The following is an 18262-nucleotide window of genomic DNA, read 5'->3' as shown; positions in this document are numbered from 1 at the left end:
TTACAGCCTGCTCCACACCAGGTGGGTAGCAAGGGAGGCCCTACAACTCACCTAGTGTTTCCGCTTCTCCTGTGGTAATATCACTATGAGGATGAAGCAATGGCACAAATTTCCTTCCTGAAATTTGCCTAGCACCACATCAGTCATACTAAAGTTAATGCTGTGGGGCAGGCCATACAGACTACCGGAGCAGCAATCCACAGCAAGCACAGCCACACTCTTCACTGGACCTCTACCTCTAGAGCCTCCCTTGTTCGCTGCGTGCTAGAAATCATTCTGTGCTACTTCGTACAACTAGGAGAAGTTGAACTACATAAGTTGCCCTGAGATAATGCAGAAAATTGTTATTAGCAGAGTTAATCTTTTCCTGTTTATCACTTAAAAAGGAATTATTTAGCTCCATAGAAGTGTTAAAAAAAAAAAAAAGACATTACAATTACCTAGAAAGGAGGATTGAACTTCTCTTATGTTTTTCTGATTTAAGAAAAAAAACAGATTATTTCTCTCCCAACTCACAGATCTCTGTATTTTCCTGTTACAGAAAACTGAGCATCAGTGAAGTAACAGGAAACAACTGGATAATTAGTAAAGAAAGGCCATTACAAGGAAGTGAAGTGAAAATGAAAGACACCATAGTGAAATATACTACTGTAGTTAAAATCCTTTCAATGTGTGCTCAATCCTTGTTGCTGAACTATCAGCTTTTAAGATTCAGGACTTGTGTTCCCACATAACTACTATGCTAGAGTTTTACAGTATCAACCTTTGAGGCTTCCAGCTCGAGACAAGGAAGGCTATGATTTAACTTGTGTTTGCAATATTATATACCCATCTTGACTTTCAAACATCTGTCACACAAGCTACATTTCTCTTCACAAAGTTCTTAGGTATGAACAGGATCACAAAGGATTTTGCTTTAGGGTCAGTTACTGCTTTCTGCTTGTCCAATACACAGCTTCCATTAACCTCGCTGCCTGCTTTTGAGCTGTGTCTTATTTTCCAGAGGCTCATGATGCGCCTCAAACACAACACCTACTACATACATCTCAGGAAAAGTCCCTTCACAACTCTTCTTGCTTTTAACATTTGCTGGGGCATGCTCAGCTGAGATCAGATCTCAAATCACTTCTCTCCCCCAACCTTCTTTCTTTCATCCGAAACCATAATGGGTGTTACAGACTACTAAACAATTAACCCTATCCAAAATGTTGTCCTTGAACTGTATCAACTTGTTTCTTAAACATTAAGACTCAGAGCCAATTTTGACCCATATATGAACAGAATAATCAAAAAGGGGGGGAAAAAAAATTTTAAACTGTTGGTTTGAATTTTTTAGCTCAGCCCTGAGTGCACACAGCATTCCCTACCCCAGAGCTCTCACACCCTGCACCTCTAACCTCCTCGCTCACTTACAGCCTTCCCAGACAGGTACACACACCATACCCTGTCACTACGACTACTCCCAAACTGACCCACTCATCTTCCATACACATCCCCTTCCATTTTCACAAGACAAAGGCTTCTTTATGTGTTCAGGCCCGTTCTCACTAACACTTTATGACCACAGGAAATCCCAAGACTCAGAAGTAGCAGGCATGACCATAAGGCAACCCGAAGTACCATCCCAGGAGAGTTTAAAGCATCCCGCAACAGCGATACCAACTGTGTAGGGCACTCGCCTCACCTTTGGTATACCCCAAGCTCCAGGTGCGAAAGCACACTCCAACTTGAGAAGAAGTAGGCAATTTATTTAGTTAACTCTGAAACAGTTTTTCTTTCTGAAACCAAACACCTGTGAGCTCTCACAACTCTCCCCTCCCCCCCCCAAATCACACTAAGACAGCAAAAGAGATAGTGCTACAATGTAGGGGTCCCAGTCAACCTGCCCTTTGTATTCATCTCAATTTCTCCCATCTGCAAAAATGTGGTAAGGTTACTGATTTATTTTTATTTTTTTAAACAATGAGGGATTACAATGTTTCTTTACAGCACAACAACACCCACAACTCCTCTCTACTGAAAGTTTCCAAAACAGAAATAACTACTGAGACTGAATAGCGTAATGCTGCTCATATATTACAAGAATCCTTACAGCTTTGGACCATGCGCTTGTCATGGTCCAAAACTTCTATTTTCTATAGCTGAATTCATACAATTCCCAGACCAAACTGCTTACATGAGATTTTAAAAAAACTTAAAAAAATTCACACCAATCCAAGTTTGTGAACAGAAATAATGTAGTTTTTCTCCTAAAGAGAGAGTATGGCCTTGAATTTCAGGCTATCAATTAGGATTTAGGAGACATGGGTTCAATTCCTAGCTATTATTTAGATTCCCAGCAGTAGCATATACCTTACCTCCAACCTTACCTTGAGTAGTATGATTACTAAATTGAGTTTCATCATCTGAAGTAGAACTGAGGGTTAATCCCAAGTCTTCTATCCTCTTCTTCTGCTTCTTTTGGGGGCTGCTAAATTCAGGCTCTGTCCTTCTCTTCATTTTTGCTGAAAGAAGATGATCACACTTGGTAAACATTAAGTAAATTAACTTTCTCCTGCATGCTGAAAGGTAAGACACAGCAGCATGGTGGCATAGATCATTTTATGGACTATTCAGTATTATGCTTCTCAACTTCAGTTTGCCCTAGGTAAAAGTATTAGCTTCTTTGGAACCTACCTTTTTAATAGCTAGTCTAACTAAATAAACATGAAATCTATGCAGAAGCTTCCCTATTACCGATTACTTGAATTTCAAACCATTTCCACAACCTACTTACCATTAAATGCTAGTAGATGAAGACAAGCCAGACGTCAGCACTTAGATAACTTAAATATATGACAGTTGGCTACTACTACTGAATCAAAGATTCATTTTATTCAAACACACCAAAAAAACAAGGAAATAAGACCAATCTAATGGAGAACATGCAAGGTGGAACCTATTTCTCACAAGAGACTCAGAGCACCTCTGACCTCACCTCTGCAAATATTAATTAATGAAAGAGCTTTCCTACATGACTTCTACAGCAGAACTTTATTAAATATGTGTGCTCAAGTTGGGAGTTGTTTGTGTTTTTCATCAGGAATCACTGGCATGATATCAAACTTCTGAATGCGGCTGATAAACTTTGCATAAACCCGGAGAAAGGACTAAGGCTTAGGACGGAGTTAATAGAAGCTAGCTGGGAAGGCCTGCAGAGGGCAAGAACCAAGGAACAGGAAAGCAGGTGAAAATTAAAAGGCACAGATACCTAGAACACTAGCCAATCCTCCCTGCTATTGATAAAAAACAATAAAAACCTACTGGTTTTTATTATTCTACATAGGAATGCTGGGCTAGAAAAGATGCCCCAGGTCACCAGTTCGAACCCTCTGCTATCAAACTTCGTTCCACAAACATACACAGGGCAGCTTCCGACCAATTCCTTTATTCATCCCCACGACTCTGGCTGCAAAACCATCCCACAACTTCACTGCACTATGGCAGAGACATCTTTTCACTTCCGCCAGAGGTTCATTTACAGCAACTCATATTTATCTGCTCTTGTGTCAATGGTGGTGGGTTTTCTTTCCCTTGCTTGCTTATCTCTAACAAACCGAGGGCAGTTTTCTCTTTCTTCTGAGATATTCTCATGTTAGCTTAACACACTGCTAGTTCAGCACTGCTAGCTTCCTCCCGAGATCTCCACCCTCCTAACCCTGCCGAGGGTCCCTCAGCGCACGTTTTCCTGCTAGACTGCCAACTCCCAAAGCTCCCTGCAAGCGAAGGGACACCGGTCCCTCAGGAGACACGCCGCCGAGGGAAAGCCCCTTCGGAGCACAACCCGCAGGGATTCCACGACCCGCGCTGGACAAGCGCGCAGCACCCCCCCGACCGCCCTGCCAGCGCTTCGCGGGCGCAGCTCTTGCCGGTGACACCGCAGCCTGCGGGCCGCTCCTCAGCCAGCCTCTCGCTCACGTCGCACCGGCCGCCCCGAGGGTCCGCCCGCCCGGGGGCCCCGCAACGCCCCCGCTCCCGGTACCAGAGGCCACGCAAGCCGGCGGCGGGCTGCGGGCCGAGCCGCGGGCCCCGCCCCAGGCCGAGGGCAGGCGGCAGGGAGCCGGCGGGAGCTGCCGGCGGCCGCGCCCCGCGCTAACCCGCACACGCGCGCGCCGGGACCGGGGCCCGCGGACACCGCTCCGCTGGACCGGGCGGCACTCACGGAAGAGGCCGGGGCGGAGCGGGGGCAGGCGGGTTGCTCGGGCCGGCTCCGTCTCCCGAGGGCCCGGCGGCGGCGGCGGCGGTGGGAGGACGCGGGCCCGATCCTGCGCCGCCACCGGCGGTTTCGTTTCCCCGCTCGGAGGCGCCGCCGTCGCCGTCGCCGCCCCCGCCCCGCCCCCTCGCGCGGGTCCTCCCCAGCCCGCCGGCGCGCGACAGTGACGCGACGGCACCGCCGGGCCCGTTCCCGCAGGCGCGCCGCGGGCAGCCTCAACCCGGAAGTGGGCTCGGCGCCCCCTCCGCAAGGCCCCCTCGGGTCGCTAGGCAACGCCGGCGGTGCGGCGGCATGGCGGCCGGCAGGGCCGCCCCTCCCGCCGCCGGGCCTGGGCTGCCCCGCTCTGCTCTGCCCCGCTCTGCTCTGCCCGCTGCGAGCGGGGCGGGGCGCAGGCCGCGGGCAGGGCTCGGCTCTCAGCGGAAGCAGGTAGCCGACGGCCTCAGTCCCTCCCGATAGAGCTGAGGTAGGGGTGCATAGGGGTGAAAATATATTTAAATTCTCTGGAAAAAGTTATATAACTGTTGTAAATATATTGTATATAGAGATGTATATAAAGTGTGTTAACGCACAAATAATTCAGCCACTGCCTTAAAAGTGGCACTTTCTAAGAAAAACCGGTTTTGTGCTTCTGCAGGGGACCTACCCAAGAGCAGCCCCGCCTCGGCGGTGACGGCAGGCAGCACGCCCCGGGCCCGGCTCAGGGCCGCCCCGCTGCCCGCCCGGCCGTGCTGGCTGGAAGTGTCATTACTCCTGCAGGCAGCCCAGGTATCCCAAGAAACTGTCTGCCTACAGGAGAGCCTACAGCCTGCTCACCGCCCGGCACTGCACCATTAACTCCCTACAGCTCCGTTACTTGAGCAGAGACAGAACAGGTTTTGTAAGGCCAGTGATGATAAAGCTTTTCGCATAATAAAAGCCTAATACACGTCTATAATTATTTGTCATGAGGATTTCAAATGCTAATTGAGCTGTCTTGTACTTTGCATTAAGCTTGAAACCCAGGGGCATACAGCTCAGTACACAGGCATGAATGCTTAATCTTAAAAACCAAAACAAACACAGTAGCACCAAGGCACAGGAGTATACTATTTGGGAAGTGCAGTTGCTGTAAGGTAGGTGTCTAAATATGTGAAGTTATGGCAAAAGGGACTGGCAGGAGAGAAGGACTATGAGCAGGAAGCAAAACATTGACTAGTCAGAACATATCTTGGGAAAAAAACACTGAAATGGGGGGGAACGGGACACGACACAGCTAGATTATTAAATTGCCTGTTAGATGGTCTGCAAAGTTAAATGACAGTTGTTGCTAAGGCTCACCAAGCACTAACGTGGTAGATTACATGTGCAAGAAAAAAGCAATTGTCAGCTTGATCTTGGAATCCATAGATCTGCAGGAGTTAAACAGCACACCCTCCCTCTGTGATGGTCCCGTTCCACAATCCATTAGCACTCCTTCCCAGCTATCCCTGCTGATGTTGATAAACAATATATTGCTCTGAAAGTGTTTGATTATCACACTACATGACAGCTATCTTCCAACAGAAAGCAGCAAGTCTTGAACCTGCATCAAGCCCGCTACGCATCAACTGTGACTAGCTCAGAGTTGTGACCTAAATCCTGGATGCAAGACTGGAAGTGTTTGATGCCATCCCAAGGCAGGTTCATGACAGTTGTCATGGCAACAGTTCAGGGCATGACATCTCCAAGGGGACATTCAGATGTACATCATGAAGATGTAATCAAGTAGAAGAAAGGATCCAGACCTTAGACCAAAGGAAAGCACAGTATTAGAAATATGGACATCTTTTCCAGAAGCTCAATTGTTCGCGGGACACTTCTGTATGTCTAGTCATCAGCTCTGTATCCAACAGCAGTTTTACTGAGGAACTTAGTGAACTGGAAGGAGAGGTCTGCTTTTGTCAGTGAAATGCTTTTGCAAGTGAACAGCATTATTACTTAACCTCTCTCCTTGGACCTTTACACACTATGCGCTTACCCGTAACAGTGGAAATGGTTTGGTATACCACTTATGTTCTCCATATTCTAGTGAAAAGAGGGCACACTCAGAAATCACACAAAAGAACTACTCTGTTACTAGGAGAAGCATATCTGCAATATGCATAAACACCAACATAACAAAATAAATATATTTAGCAAAATCAAACAAGCAAAAAAAGCACAGCAACATGGAAGAGACACACAGTAGAAGAATTTGCAGTCCTAGGTAACCAGAGTATTTTCCTCCTACTCCTCTTCATCGGGAATGCCTGTTCTAACGTCAGCCTATTTCACAGGCAGTTTGAGGAACCCTCTTCTCTCAGACATCCTAGAGAGCATATATTCACAAAAGAAACTTTAAGAGCACATATAGAAAATGAACATTAAAAGAGAAAGAGAAAAACTCAAGACATAGTGACTCCTTCACAAAAGAAACTTTACACTAAGATTTTAAGAAAGTTGCCAGGCCCACAGATCAGGCCTACCTCCTCTGCTTAAGTCCTACCACTCAAATCTGTCAGAATGCACTGCTTCCTGAGGACAACATCATCATTCATGCACCTTTTTAATGGGATCTTTCTTCAGTGGAAGAAGGTAAGAGGTATGATTGTATCTACTAAATTACCATCAGGGTAGCCACAGGCTTGAAGAGTTGGGTTGCCTTTTATCAATTCCTGAATACAGAAGTCTTTCAAATAACTTTAAAATAGCCACACTGCTTACAGCAATCAAAACATGAAGCAAAGTCATTAAAATGAGATAGTCTCTGTTTTCTCAAAAAATCTAAGACAACTCGGAGAAAGACATTCATCTCAGTGGTTGCACCAAGGAAGACTAATGCAGAAATGGATTTATATTTTCCTTCTTAAACAAAATAAACACAGAAACAAGAAAGTACATACAAATAGCCAAAGAAATATTACAGGTGAGAAGGGCTTCCCCCATCCTCTTCTCACAGTGTAAAGCAGTCCTTTCCACGTAACAGCTAAGTCAAAAGCATATGCCACTGAAAATGGAACTTCATAGACAAATTCGTGATAGGATGAGGCAAGACCTGCTCAGTCTCTTAGGGATGAGTGTTTTGCTGTGAGGGTAGTACAACCCACGGCTCAACAGCAATGGTTTGTAAACAATAAAACTAAATACTTCCTTCTGTGCCTTGTGGTTGCCTACAGATGCTGCTTTCCTACCCTGCCAACAGGACATTTCACTAATTCAGATAGCTGCACTTCTGAAGAAGCAGAGGTTCCTCTCTGCTGCTGACAAGAACTATACGTGTTTCTGAAGTCATCGCTAATAATTTCTGGACACACTGCTTCCCAGTTCTAAAACCCTTTATGCAAAAGCCTGAGAGGGAACAAACCAAACATACTATATGAAAAGAGCACTAGCTAAGGAATTCTGGAAGATTTAATCTTCTCCATCCCTATCTACCAGGAAATGAGGAACATCAACAGAGCAAACGGATGGCCAGCAGCTCAGCTTACGATGCATTTAAGCACTTAAGGCTCACAGGGTCCTTAACCCACCCTTTGTTGCCTTTACAGCCAGAGGCCTGGGATGACTCTTTTTGCCATATGAAATTCAAGAGAAAAACCCACGTTGACACTTTTTCCTGATATACCTTTCCTGCCTGCTGGTGGGGATGGCCAAGTTCTCAAATAGCTTGGGCCATTCCCTCTGCTGTGTGAAATAAGGGAAGCTGATGTACATTTTTAAACATGTCATTCACTAAGGAAAGGGCAGCGACACATACAAACTGTTACATTACACCAAGCAGGTCACAAGCCATTGTGGAAGTCTAGGTTTTGTATGTCAACCATCTAGCATAACAGCAGTTTGTTCTCTCACAATACCAATTCTGTTTTAGAGATCAAGCTTCTGTACATTCATTTGAAAAATAAGATCCTTCTTCCAAATGCTGCTAGTTCTCAGCTCCAGCCTTTTCATAGAGTCTCTCCTTCCAGATGTCCAGTCCACTCATCCAGCAGCAGTCAACCAAACACCATTAGGTTGGTTCTGGGCAGCACACAGGCAAGCGAGTCTGCAGTAATAGTGTTTAGACAATGTAGTAGCTTTCATTATAGTAGCTTTCATTATAGTAAGAATCCTCCTCAGAGTCCTCACTGTCACAACTGCTCATCGACAAGATGGAGTAGATGGAAGAGATGACACTGCTGTCATTGTCTGTGGCTGGTTTCACCAACACATTCTGTTTCTCTGCATTCAAAACACACAGATACAAAAGTTAGTAGTGACCACTGTACCCACAAATGCTAAATTACTAGTTCTCTTTGAAACTTATAGCCTCTCACTGTCAGTTTGCAATAGGTCTTTCAAGCTCTGCAGGGCATAGCCCTTTTTCTTTTCAATTTTCAGCATTAAAAGAACAACGGGTTGGTTTTTTTGTTCATTTGGGTTTTTTAAGTTTCCTATGTGCCTTTTCCTGTCAAGACAGCACAGACAGGAAGGAGACATTCTCCATCCCTTCACTGGCACACAATTGGCAATGGAAGTGGCTAACTGTTACAGTACCTGGCCAGGTAAGAAAGAGGGAAGGAAAAAAATGTGGTAAGGAGCTCTCAAACAAGTAGTGGTGGTTCAGGACACTTACGACCCCATCAAAACCTCCATACATTTAAGAGTGCAAGCTGTCCTATTGGTGCCCATTCTACTAAGGCTCTTGGAAAGGCTTCTTGGGAAGCTCTGACTGAGCTTCTCAAGTGCCACTTGCATCATTATTGCTCTTTCAGCTGGTTCCTTCTTAGGAATTCATGTTTAAATAGACATATGGTTATTTTCGTCTCAATCAAAATGACTGCACAGAAACAATTCATCCTTCCTCCTGAAGTGTCTCACGGTGGAGCTAAATGATTTCCTACTAATAGTCATTTATATAATTACAGCACCTATCACATATGAAGGCAGGCTATGAGCTTATTTCCTTTTTGTTCAAACAAGCATGAAGACCACTGGTTGACCATACAGCAACGAAGTGAGCTCCAATGAAGGCACCGCTTCATCTAATCACCATTAGCTACCTGATGAGACACTTCAATAGTGCTATGCCATACTCTGCAGATGTGCATATTACACAAGAGCAGTGTCAGTTCTGAAGAGGTGAAAGCAATTCACGAAGCCGAGCTGGGCAGCCTCTGAGCAGTGTAGCGTTTCCCGAGGGAAGCAGACCGAGTTGGTTAAATAGGTTATAATTTCAGGTTTGAACTAACACTGCTTAGCGATGTCATTCTATCTCACCATGGAGAATCTGAAACGTTTCAAAAGCACCTTTCATTAGGTAAAAGGCTTGACACATTGCAAAATGAAAGATCATGCATGTACCTCTATGAGGGGAAAACAAGACAATTACTTAACGGAATATGACAATAGAAATTTGTTAAGGGGTAGCAGGAAAAGGCTTCTACATTTCAGCACCTAGATACCAGTGTCAAGTGCTCTAGAAACAAATTTGGAAGAGGGAAGCAGAATAGGAATACCCCACACTGGAGTTTTACTTAAAGCCGTTGCTGTCATGCACATGTTTTAGCTACAACGAGGCAAGAGGTTATGCATTTAAGCCACAGTGGCTTTAATCTCACAAAAATTAACATGGCAGAGCAACTGCCAGTTCAGCCATACACTTAGATGACACACCAATGTTCCCTTCAGTGATTTCCTATGCAAATCTAGCACACAGAAGAGAATTCAGAATTTCTCATCAGGCACTGGTCTGCTGAGTTTTTGCAATGATGTAGTCAATAGTTTAATCAAGAGGTGCCTGGTAAATTTTTCAAGGCCCACTCTATATAGTTTTGCTTTTATTTAGTGATCTCTTTGAAACAGCGTAACCTTTAGTATGGTTAAGTTGTCCTGCTCAACTGTGGAATTCATACTGAAGTCCTTTTCCAAACTTTTTATTAATTTTATTTTACTGTGCAGTACAGCTAGTTACACAACATACCTTAAAATTAATTTTCTAGTGTTTCTGCTGCATTCCCCAAGCATCTCCTTGGTATATAGGTGCCAAAAAAAGTTGTAAAAATAGATGGAATGAGAGATTGTACTTATCATGCCACATCCACCCACCTCTCACCTTTCCGCTCTCTGATAAGGGTCAGGCGATGCTCTTTCATTTCCACATCCAGTTTTTCTACCATCCTGTCAATGCAGTTATCCAGCACCAGAGAGCGTGTCTTTGATTTGATCTCCTGCCTGCAGATAGGGCACTCCACCTTACGTTTCGTCCACTCATTGATACAGTAGGAGCAGAAGCTGTGCGCACAGTTCAGAGTGACCGCCTGTGGAATTCGACAAAAGGATACTTATCAGAGCATGCTCACACAAGCATTGTCAAGAAAAAAGTACCGAAGTCAGAAAAACATCAGATGAACACTTCCTATAAGGGAAGGGGGCAGGGGAGAAGCCAAAAGCCCCTTTTCTTTAGCCTCTACAGGGGTTACACACAAAAACTTTCCCATGCCAGAGTGCAGACAAGTTTTACAAGTTGGGTAATGGATTCACCGTAGATCATAGCAAGTCAGAAACACAGACAAAAAGAATTAATTCTATTACAAGTTTCCCCAATTTGAAAACAATAAATCACGGAAAAACTCAGATACTGCAGAATAGCATCTTAAATTACTGAGAAACCAGAAATTAAAATTTCAGCTAGCTCTTAAGTCATTATAACAAGGCTAACACATCAGGTTTCCTGTACTAGAAATGAATGTAATGAAACTGAAATTCTAGCAAAACACAAACAGAAATAACAATCTACATTTCAGGCATAGCCTATCACTTCTAGAATCAAATGAAAGCAGGCCAATTTCTCAAAGAAAGACTTTATCTGAACAATATAAATGGTTCCGGACTTGACTGAACACTGCACCTCCTTTCCTTTACTAACCTCTTCCTACATCTAAACCTGAAGCAGTCCACCCTTAGTCAACTTAAAGCAAGGTCCACTACAAAATGATTCTTCCCCAGGCAGGCTGTCAGCAGCAGCTCAGAGCACCAGTTCAAAAACACCCAAAACTGCTGCAAGCCTATATGCATCTTAGGATTAAGCACTCAGCTCTATGCAGGTAGAGACATTAAAGCTGAACTTGCTGCCCAAGAGAAGAGTTAGGGCAGACAGAATGGATTTCTGGACCAACACTTACCCACAACTCACTGTGGGTCTGTTGGGAGTGTTAAACTAGTAAAGTAAAGAAATAAGCTTGACTATTGGTTTAATAGAACTAGGGAAAGCTTCTCAAGTCTCTTCTTTACTAGCAAACCCATACTGGTTTAAACATACCTCGATAAAGTGCTCAGAACAGATTGTGCACTGCAACTCATTCTCCAGCACATCATTCATCTGATTCAACACCTCTTCTTTTTGGGCTCTCACCTTTTCTTTCTCCTCCTAGTGGAAAAGTACATATGGTCATGTATCAACAAAGAACAAGGTTTTACTCAATATAATATTGGCAGGAAGTGCGTGTGCAGGGGAAGGTAGGACAAGCAGAAAATCATACAACTGCAAGTCTCCACATGTCAAGTCTGCGTATAGTATATATCCAGATCTGTAACCTCTCTCCTCTTTGTAGTCACGGCAGTATGGAGAATATTCCCACCCACTGTAGAGAACTGACAAGCAAGAACAGCAGCCGAATTCCCTTCAACCTAAAGAGACTACCAGCTGGATCAATCTTTTTAGAATTTCTTTCAACCTCTTCCTGGCATGAGTTTGGCTTAAGCCAACAGAAGAGTTCTTTTGATGTCTGATGTAAAGAGCACAACATCCAACAAAATACCTCAAATATTAAAAAAAGGAAGCATAAGATTCAAAACATTTACTTGCATTTAACTGTCCAATAATTTTTTTTGTTTGTTTGGAGTTAAATTAGGCTCCTGGGTACCTGCTCTGTCTTCTAAAAATAACAGAGAAATTCTTCCAATTGAAGCTATACTTGAAACAGCAACAGAGTTGCAAAGATGACATAAAAAAAACATAAAGCAAACAGCCAGAGGTGCATAATGTGATAATTTCCAAGAGTAAGACACAGGAAAGGATCTCCTTGATTATTTTCCACTCATCACCTTGTGTCAAGGGCAGGAAGAAATGTAGCTTATCTCATTCATTATTCAAATTCCGTGTTGTTTCAGTACTACACTCCCTTGTAGGTTTGCTGGAACACTGCAGTTTTACTTGAATGCACTCTAACTAAAAAATGAAGCACCTCACTTTTCAAACACACTTTTTTTTTTTTTTCTTTTTAAAGAAAGCATGGAATGGGCCCACTTCTCCTGCAAAACACACAGTTCAGGTGCTCCAGGCTTTCTTTATGATTGAGAAAGAGCTAGTAATGACTGTTCAGCACTAATTTATGAACAGGGTGAGGTGTATCTTCCCCCATCCTGGAAACTAGAGTCAGCTGCCACCTCAAAATACAGGAGTTTTTCACGATGGGAGGCAAAGTACAGTCAAGACAAGTGTTAAATAAACCATTTCCTCTGCTGCAGCATATCATGTTTCACTTATGAATAAAATTGAGAATTCAGTTATTCCTTACCTTGGTTTCTTCCAGTTCTTTATTCTTGGCTCGAATTATCTCCTCAAAATCTTTTTTACTACGGCTCAGTTCTTCCATCAAAGCATGATGCTGTAACAATACCATCCCGGAAATTATAACAGTGCCATTATAAGCTATCCTATTAAATATACATAGCCATAATAATGCTGTTCAGCATACTCATTTCTCCTAATCTCCTCCTAAAAGAGCAACACACGTCTATATGAGCTGGGGTGTTAAGACAGTTTAGCCTTAATTTAAAATTGGAATGTAGTGCCAGTTATTTATGACCTTCTCAGTGTCATGGCACTTCTCATTCCCTCTCCCAGGTTACTATTCCATTTCAGTTAGTTTTTACGGTCACCATTTTGAGCACATCTGAGACATTTGAGTATGAAGGGGCATTTGACATGTAAGGATCACAAAAACCTGTCCTGTATGCAGGGTTACCTGAAGCTGTTTTCAGATTAGCTTTCCAAAAGGAAAAGACCTTTTGGAAAAAGCCTAGGAAACCTAAGTGTGTGGCAATCTCTTTCAAAAACATTCCTAACCAAGAGTGAAATTTTTTTCATCTGGTTAAAATTGCCAGAACAACTTCCCCAAAACAGATACCCAGCAGACAGACCTCACAAAAAAGCCCACCAGCCCAAGTACAAAATTCAAATTAAAAAAAATATATATAATTGCAGCTACTTAATGCTTTCAATCTGAGTGCATATTCTCACAATATTTGCTGGCAAACAGCAACTCCCACAAAGCGAGGTCTGCCACTTTCTGACAGAAATTTGGTCTGTAGATGAAGATCATCCAATCTGCACCTAAGGCAAAAGTCCTTGTCTTCTACCAAGAGGCCACAGCAGTCAGAAAGATTTAAATATCTGAGTTACACAGTTAGACTAAACTTAGACTCATAACTACTTGCCTCTTGCAGGACCTGGGCCAGCTGCTCCTTCAGATTCTCTTCCCCACGTTGCCACTTTACTCCCTGGGGGACGTGGGGGGAGGAGAAAAAAAAAAAAAAGAAAAAGACTTGAAGAAAGCAAGGGACAGAAAATGACTACTTGACACACTCTCTTTAGAGGACATGCTTAAAGAAAGAATGCTGGTTTTCAGCAAACCCTGATATGTCCCACTCTAGCATTACAAGTGTGCAACAGAAATCAGAGCTATCATTTACTGTGAAGAGTTAAAACGGATATATCACTTACAGTTACATACTTGGAACACCTCCACGTTATTCTAGCTCTAAAGGCATCGGCATGTTCATAGAAGCAAAGAGGTCAGCAACAGCTTAAACATGAGAAAAAGCTGCAACTCTCTCTTTGAGCACGTTCAAAGAGGTCAGACATACCTACAGCTCCAGCTGAACTTCCCACTGTGCCTAAGCACACAACTCCAGACTTTCTGTACTTCTGATACAGGTATCTTGCCTTTAGCAGCAGACTTTAAAGGAAGTAACTGACAAATTATGAAACTCATTCCAAGATGAATTCTTAGTTCCTTTAAACCAGATTTTGAGCAAACTAAAATAGAAAGACTTCAATTTGTTATCTAAAAAAAGCTACTTATCAACATACACATACTGCTTGAAGACGCTTACAGATTGCAAGAAAAGGTTTTTTGAAAGTATGAAAAAAATATCTGCCTCCATTCAGGGATTAAGGCATACAATAATTCACTTGCTTGGAAAGGGAATGGATTTGCCATGCAAACTGGCCATTAATTCAGCCATATACTGAGAGAAATTCACACTTAAGGTGAATACTTTTCAACTTGTCCTCTCTGTAACCACAGGAAATCAGGCAGAGACTTTTGATTTTTTATCTAAAAACATGCTTTGTTTACTAACTGAAATGCTTTACTATCTTGCTGTAATGAACCTCTTTGTAAAAAAAAATTTAAAAATTATTTTGCACCTTTTTCCTAATTCCCCATGCAGCCCAGTCCCTTCTGTCTCTGCACTTTCTTTTGGTACACATGCCTGGAACTGAAATACTTCCATGACAATTTTAACAGGAGTAATTCACACAAACATTATTTGTTTTACTGCGTGGTTCAAGATCTTATTTTGGATCGATGTCTTACATTAGGCATTCCATAAAAAATGAAAAGACACAGGCCAAAAAGATTACCACCATTATACCTCTAGCTTCTGCTGCTCTTTAGAGAATGTCCTTTCCAGCTCTTCCACCTGCTGCTGATGATGCTCTTGTTCCGTGCACAGCTGGTCCTGCAACTCCCGCAGCTCCTGCTCCATTGCCAGGATCTCCTTCTGAGCACACTTCCTGCGCTTCTGCTTCACATTCAGAACTGCTGTCTGCTTCTCCTGCACTTTGACCTTTAACTTCATTATATCTACTAGAGTTTTCCTCACCATTTCCAAGCCAGTCCATGACTGTGCAAGACCAGAGCCTTCCTGGTCCTTATGGGGGACAGACACAGCTTTCTCAGAGCGCACAGGGCTACGATGCACTGGACCACTATCCTCCTCACTTGGTCCAGGAGAAGGCAGCTTGACGTCCATCTTCTCTGTTAGCCGTTTGGCCTCTTCTACCCTTCCCCATGATTTACCCAGAGGTTCGCTGCCACAGGACACTCTGTCTCTTTTGGATCTGGAGTTTGAAGGACCTTCTGATCCAGATGTCTCCAATTCCTCCAAACTAAATTTACGCTTAGTTCTCGAACTCTTAGCTTTCCCCAGGTCACTCCTTTGGGCTAAAAAGGGTCTGATTTTCTCCCATTCGTCTTTAATTACTTCATACTCATATTCAGCAGTCTCTTTGTTTTCCAAAGGCACTCCCAACTGGATTCGGTCTCCTTCAGCAATAGGATAGGCTTTTGAGGGATCCAGGCGCTGTTTGTTAAGCCAGACTCCATTTAGACTCTAAAAATGAACAGAGAATCAGCAAAATTTAATATGCAGTTACAGAGTCCTCTGCAAGTTATTTCTGGCAACTGTAAACATATCCAACCTCTTCAGTGTTGCAATCAGAAGCAAACCACCTCTTAAAATACCCAATTTATTGGATTAGTGTCCTATTTATTACAGTTATTGCATTATATTATTTACCGTGCATTATTCCTGAATTACAGATTTTGTGTACAAGCACTAAGAACAACATTAACATATGTGCTTGTGCAGAAGGAAAAGAATGAACTCTAAGGGGAAAAAAAACGCCCAAAAGCTTCAGAAATAAGAACTAACCAATAAAAATAAAAGACTCTGCAATAGATCATTGTCAAGAACATAGAATATTGCGGTAATTATTCCTGACAATTAATGTCACCTGAAATTCAAGAAGATACTACAAAATAAAAAGGAGCATAGCTTATACTGCTTAAAGAAAAAAAGACAGCTATCCATAAATACAGGGAGAATATAAACAAGAAAGAAAATGTTCTTCTAGAGATAATGTTCAAAGCAGAAAAAAGGTTTTTAAATTAGACACTAGCTCAAGAAATAGTTTTGAAAAACAGCAAAACTAATCTGTGCTCAAGATGAACTGCAGAATCATTAACAACTGACATACCTCAAAGAGATTCAATAAAAGAACTTGACAAAATGGTAGCAGTGATAACACAGAGGAACTGTTAGTAGCTAATCTACCATAGATGTTTCCAATCATGCAAAAACTATACGTTTTCAAGTTTATACAAGTACTGCAACAGAGTTTTGTTTAAGAGCAATGTAATTTTAATAGTAGCCCCTCCATTCCTTCCGACTAATCTGCTGTTGACCCAAACATCCTTCAAATCTGCACGACACATTGAACATTTTTGTTCTACCAGTGCTGTTTTAAAGCAAGTTACTGATTTTAGTTTTCGCCCTGAATGAGAAAGTGGAGATATCATGATATGAAAACCAGATTACTGAAGTCAAAGTGAGACGTAGCTGAGGACTCTCATGTCTACACTTTATTCTAATCAGCTGAGGACGACTTTCAGAAGAAACTCATTTGAACATAACACGAAGAATGGCTTTTCTAACAATAGATTCTTGTTGTAGTTGATAACAATTAAAGCAATTGTGTCACTACAATAAGGAGTATCAGTTTATCCTTTCATTAGCAGTACAGGAACATTATCCTTTTGAATACTGCCAAAATTCATAGGATTTTTTTTTTTTTACAGAGTAACACAAAACAGGTTCACAGACTGCAAAGTGCCCTTGGCAAGACTACACTTGTCTGAAAAATGCTAAACCAAGAGACAAATCTACATAAAGCAATACGATTTGCATCCCAATTGCAGCAGACTGAAGCTTCCTGCTGGAAGTGCACAACAGACAAGACACATTCCCATGGACCTTCTATCACGCTTATATCATATTATATCATAGCCCATGCATTGTTTGAGCCCAAACAGGGCATTCTCTTCAGTGAATCTCAGAGTACAAGGCCTTTAATCAGTCTCTGTACCTTGTTATCCTTGACAGTCCACTGTCCTTCTGCATTTTGCTGGAAAACACAGTGCTTACGAGAGATCATCAAGGGACAGGTTTTTGACACCAGCTGGTACGTGAGATCTAATCCTCGGCCTATAGTTACCTAAAAATAAAGTAGTTTAGTAACTGCAATCAGCAACGACACAGTAAATTCAGTTTATATGGTTTCAATTCAAGTACAGAAGAAATCTATCTAGATTAGCATTTATAGCTATTTCCAAAGAGTTCAGGATAATATAGGGGTTTTTTTGCATTTAAATTCAAGAGTAGATAGAAAATGGAAACCTACAAACTTTGAAGTATTGTCTTTCTCTCCCACTGAGGAAAATTTGATTGCTCTAAGGCAGGTTACAGCCTTGGTTTCACGGAAATCTTCATCAGCAGCAAAGCTGCTCTCAATCCATGTCCCACCTTATTCATTACCTAACTAAACACCATTTCTTCAAACCAGTACAATTGTTTGTGGGTCTCAAGATTACTTCTTACCTTCTTCTTTTGCTAGTTGCATCTGTTCAACTGTCTGTAAACAGGAAAGACGCAGGAAAAAATAGCCCAGAAAATTGCTATTAAAATGCACATGTAACCGTGCCCTAAATGCGCAATACTTTTGTAAATCACACTATCAATCTTAAGTCTCAGAAACTAAGCTACATGCAGTTCATAACCAGTAGTGAAAGTGATCTAAATAATCTGATTAGACTCTAATAGCATCTTTGGAAGAAGGCACATTATTTAATTGTACTGTTTCAAAGTATCTTATTAAATCTGATCTAACTGCAGGCTGCCACTTAAAGCACAACTCTGCTCTCCCTCCCTCCGCTGCCTCCTTTGCAAGATCTGATAATCACACACACTTTTCTTATTCATCTGTGCGTTGTACAAGTTTTCAGTCAGCTCATCACATCATTAGACAACTGCATGGATCCAATGTAGCCTTAGACAAAGGCTGCCCTTCTTTTCTCCGGCAATCCCAACTCATTTGCATCACACCTTCCAATTCCTACAAGATGG

At 42.4% G+C, this 18262-nt stretch overlaps 2 protein-coding genes across 6 annotated transcripts in view; both read right to left on the bottom strand.

Annotated features, from left to right (window-relative positions):
- The window catches only part of CMTR1 (cap methyltransferase 1), a 28024-nt gene extending 23590 nt beyond the window's left edge, over positions 1-4434 (bottom strand). The window contains exons 1-2 of one of the 2 annotated variants that reach the window (XM_075496194.1): positions 4202-4434; positions 2370-2504 (exon numbers count right to left, since the gene is read on the bottom strand). In XM_075496194.1, the coding sequence (XP_075352309.1) occupies positions 2370-2499 (130 nt within the window). In that variant the 5' untranslated portion in view covers positions 2500-2504; positions 4202-4434. Of the gene's footprint in view, positions 1-2369; positions 2505-2776; positions 2907-4201 lie in introns of those variants that run through there. The other variant, XM_075496195.1, reaches the window with a different exon arrangement.
- A 3524-nt stretch (positions 4435-7958) lies between these two features.
- Positions 7959-18262, bottom strand: part of RNF8 (ring finger protein 8) — a 12323-nt gene continuing 2019 nt past the window's right edge. Inside the window, exons 2-9 of one of the 4 annotated variants that reach the window (XM_075496191.1) lie at positions 18104-18251; positions 17226-17354; positions 14951-15691; positions 13730-13792; positions 12808-12897; positions 11550-11657; positions 10344-10548; positions 7959-8470 (exon numbers count right to left, since the gene is read on the bottom strand). In XM_075496191.1, the coding sequence (XP_075352306.1) occupies positions 8310-8470; positions 10344-10548; positions 11550-11657; positions 12808-12897; positions 13730-13792; positions 14951-15691; positions 17226-17354; positions 18104-18118 (1512 nt within the window). In that variant the 5' untranslated portion in view covers positions 18119-18251 and the 3' untranslated portion in view covers positions 7959-8309. Of the gene's footprint in view, positions 8471-10336; positions 10549-11549; positions 11658-12807; positions 12898-13729; positions 13793-14950; positions 15692-17225; positions 17355-17737; positions 17759-18103; positions 18252-18262 lie in introns of those variants that run through there. The other 3 variants (XM_075496193.1, XM_075496192.1, XM_075496190.1) reach the window with 3 other exon arrangements.

This window comes from Mycteria americana, chromosome 3 (genome assembly GCF_035582795.1).
Source record: "Mycteria americana isolate JAX WOST 10 ecotype Jacksonville Zoo and Gardens chromosome 3, USCA_MyAme_1.0, whole genome shotgun sequence".
In the NCBI taxonomy this organism is placed as follows: Eukaryota; Metazoa; Chordata; class Aves; order Ciconiiformes; family Ciconiidae; genus Mycteria; species Mycteria americana.
This window is presented reverse-complemented; position numbering and strand designations above follow the sequence as displayed.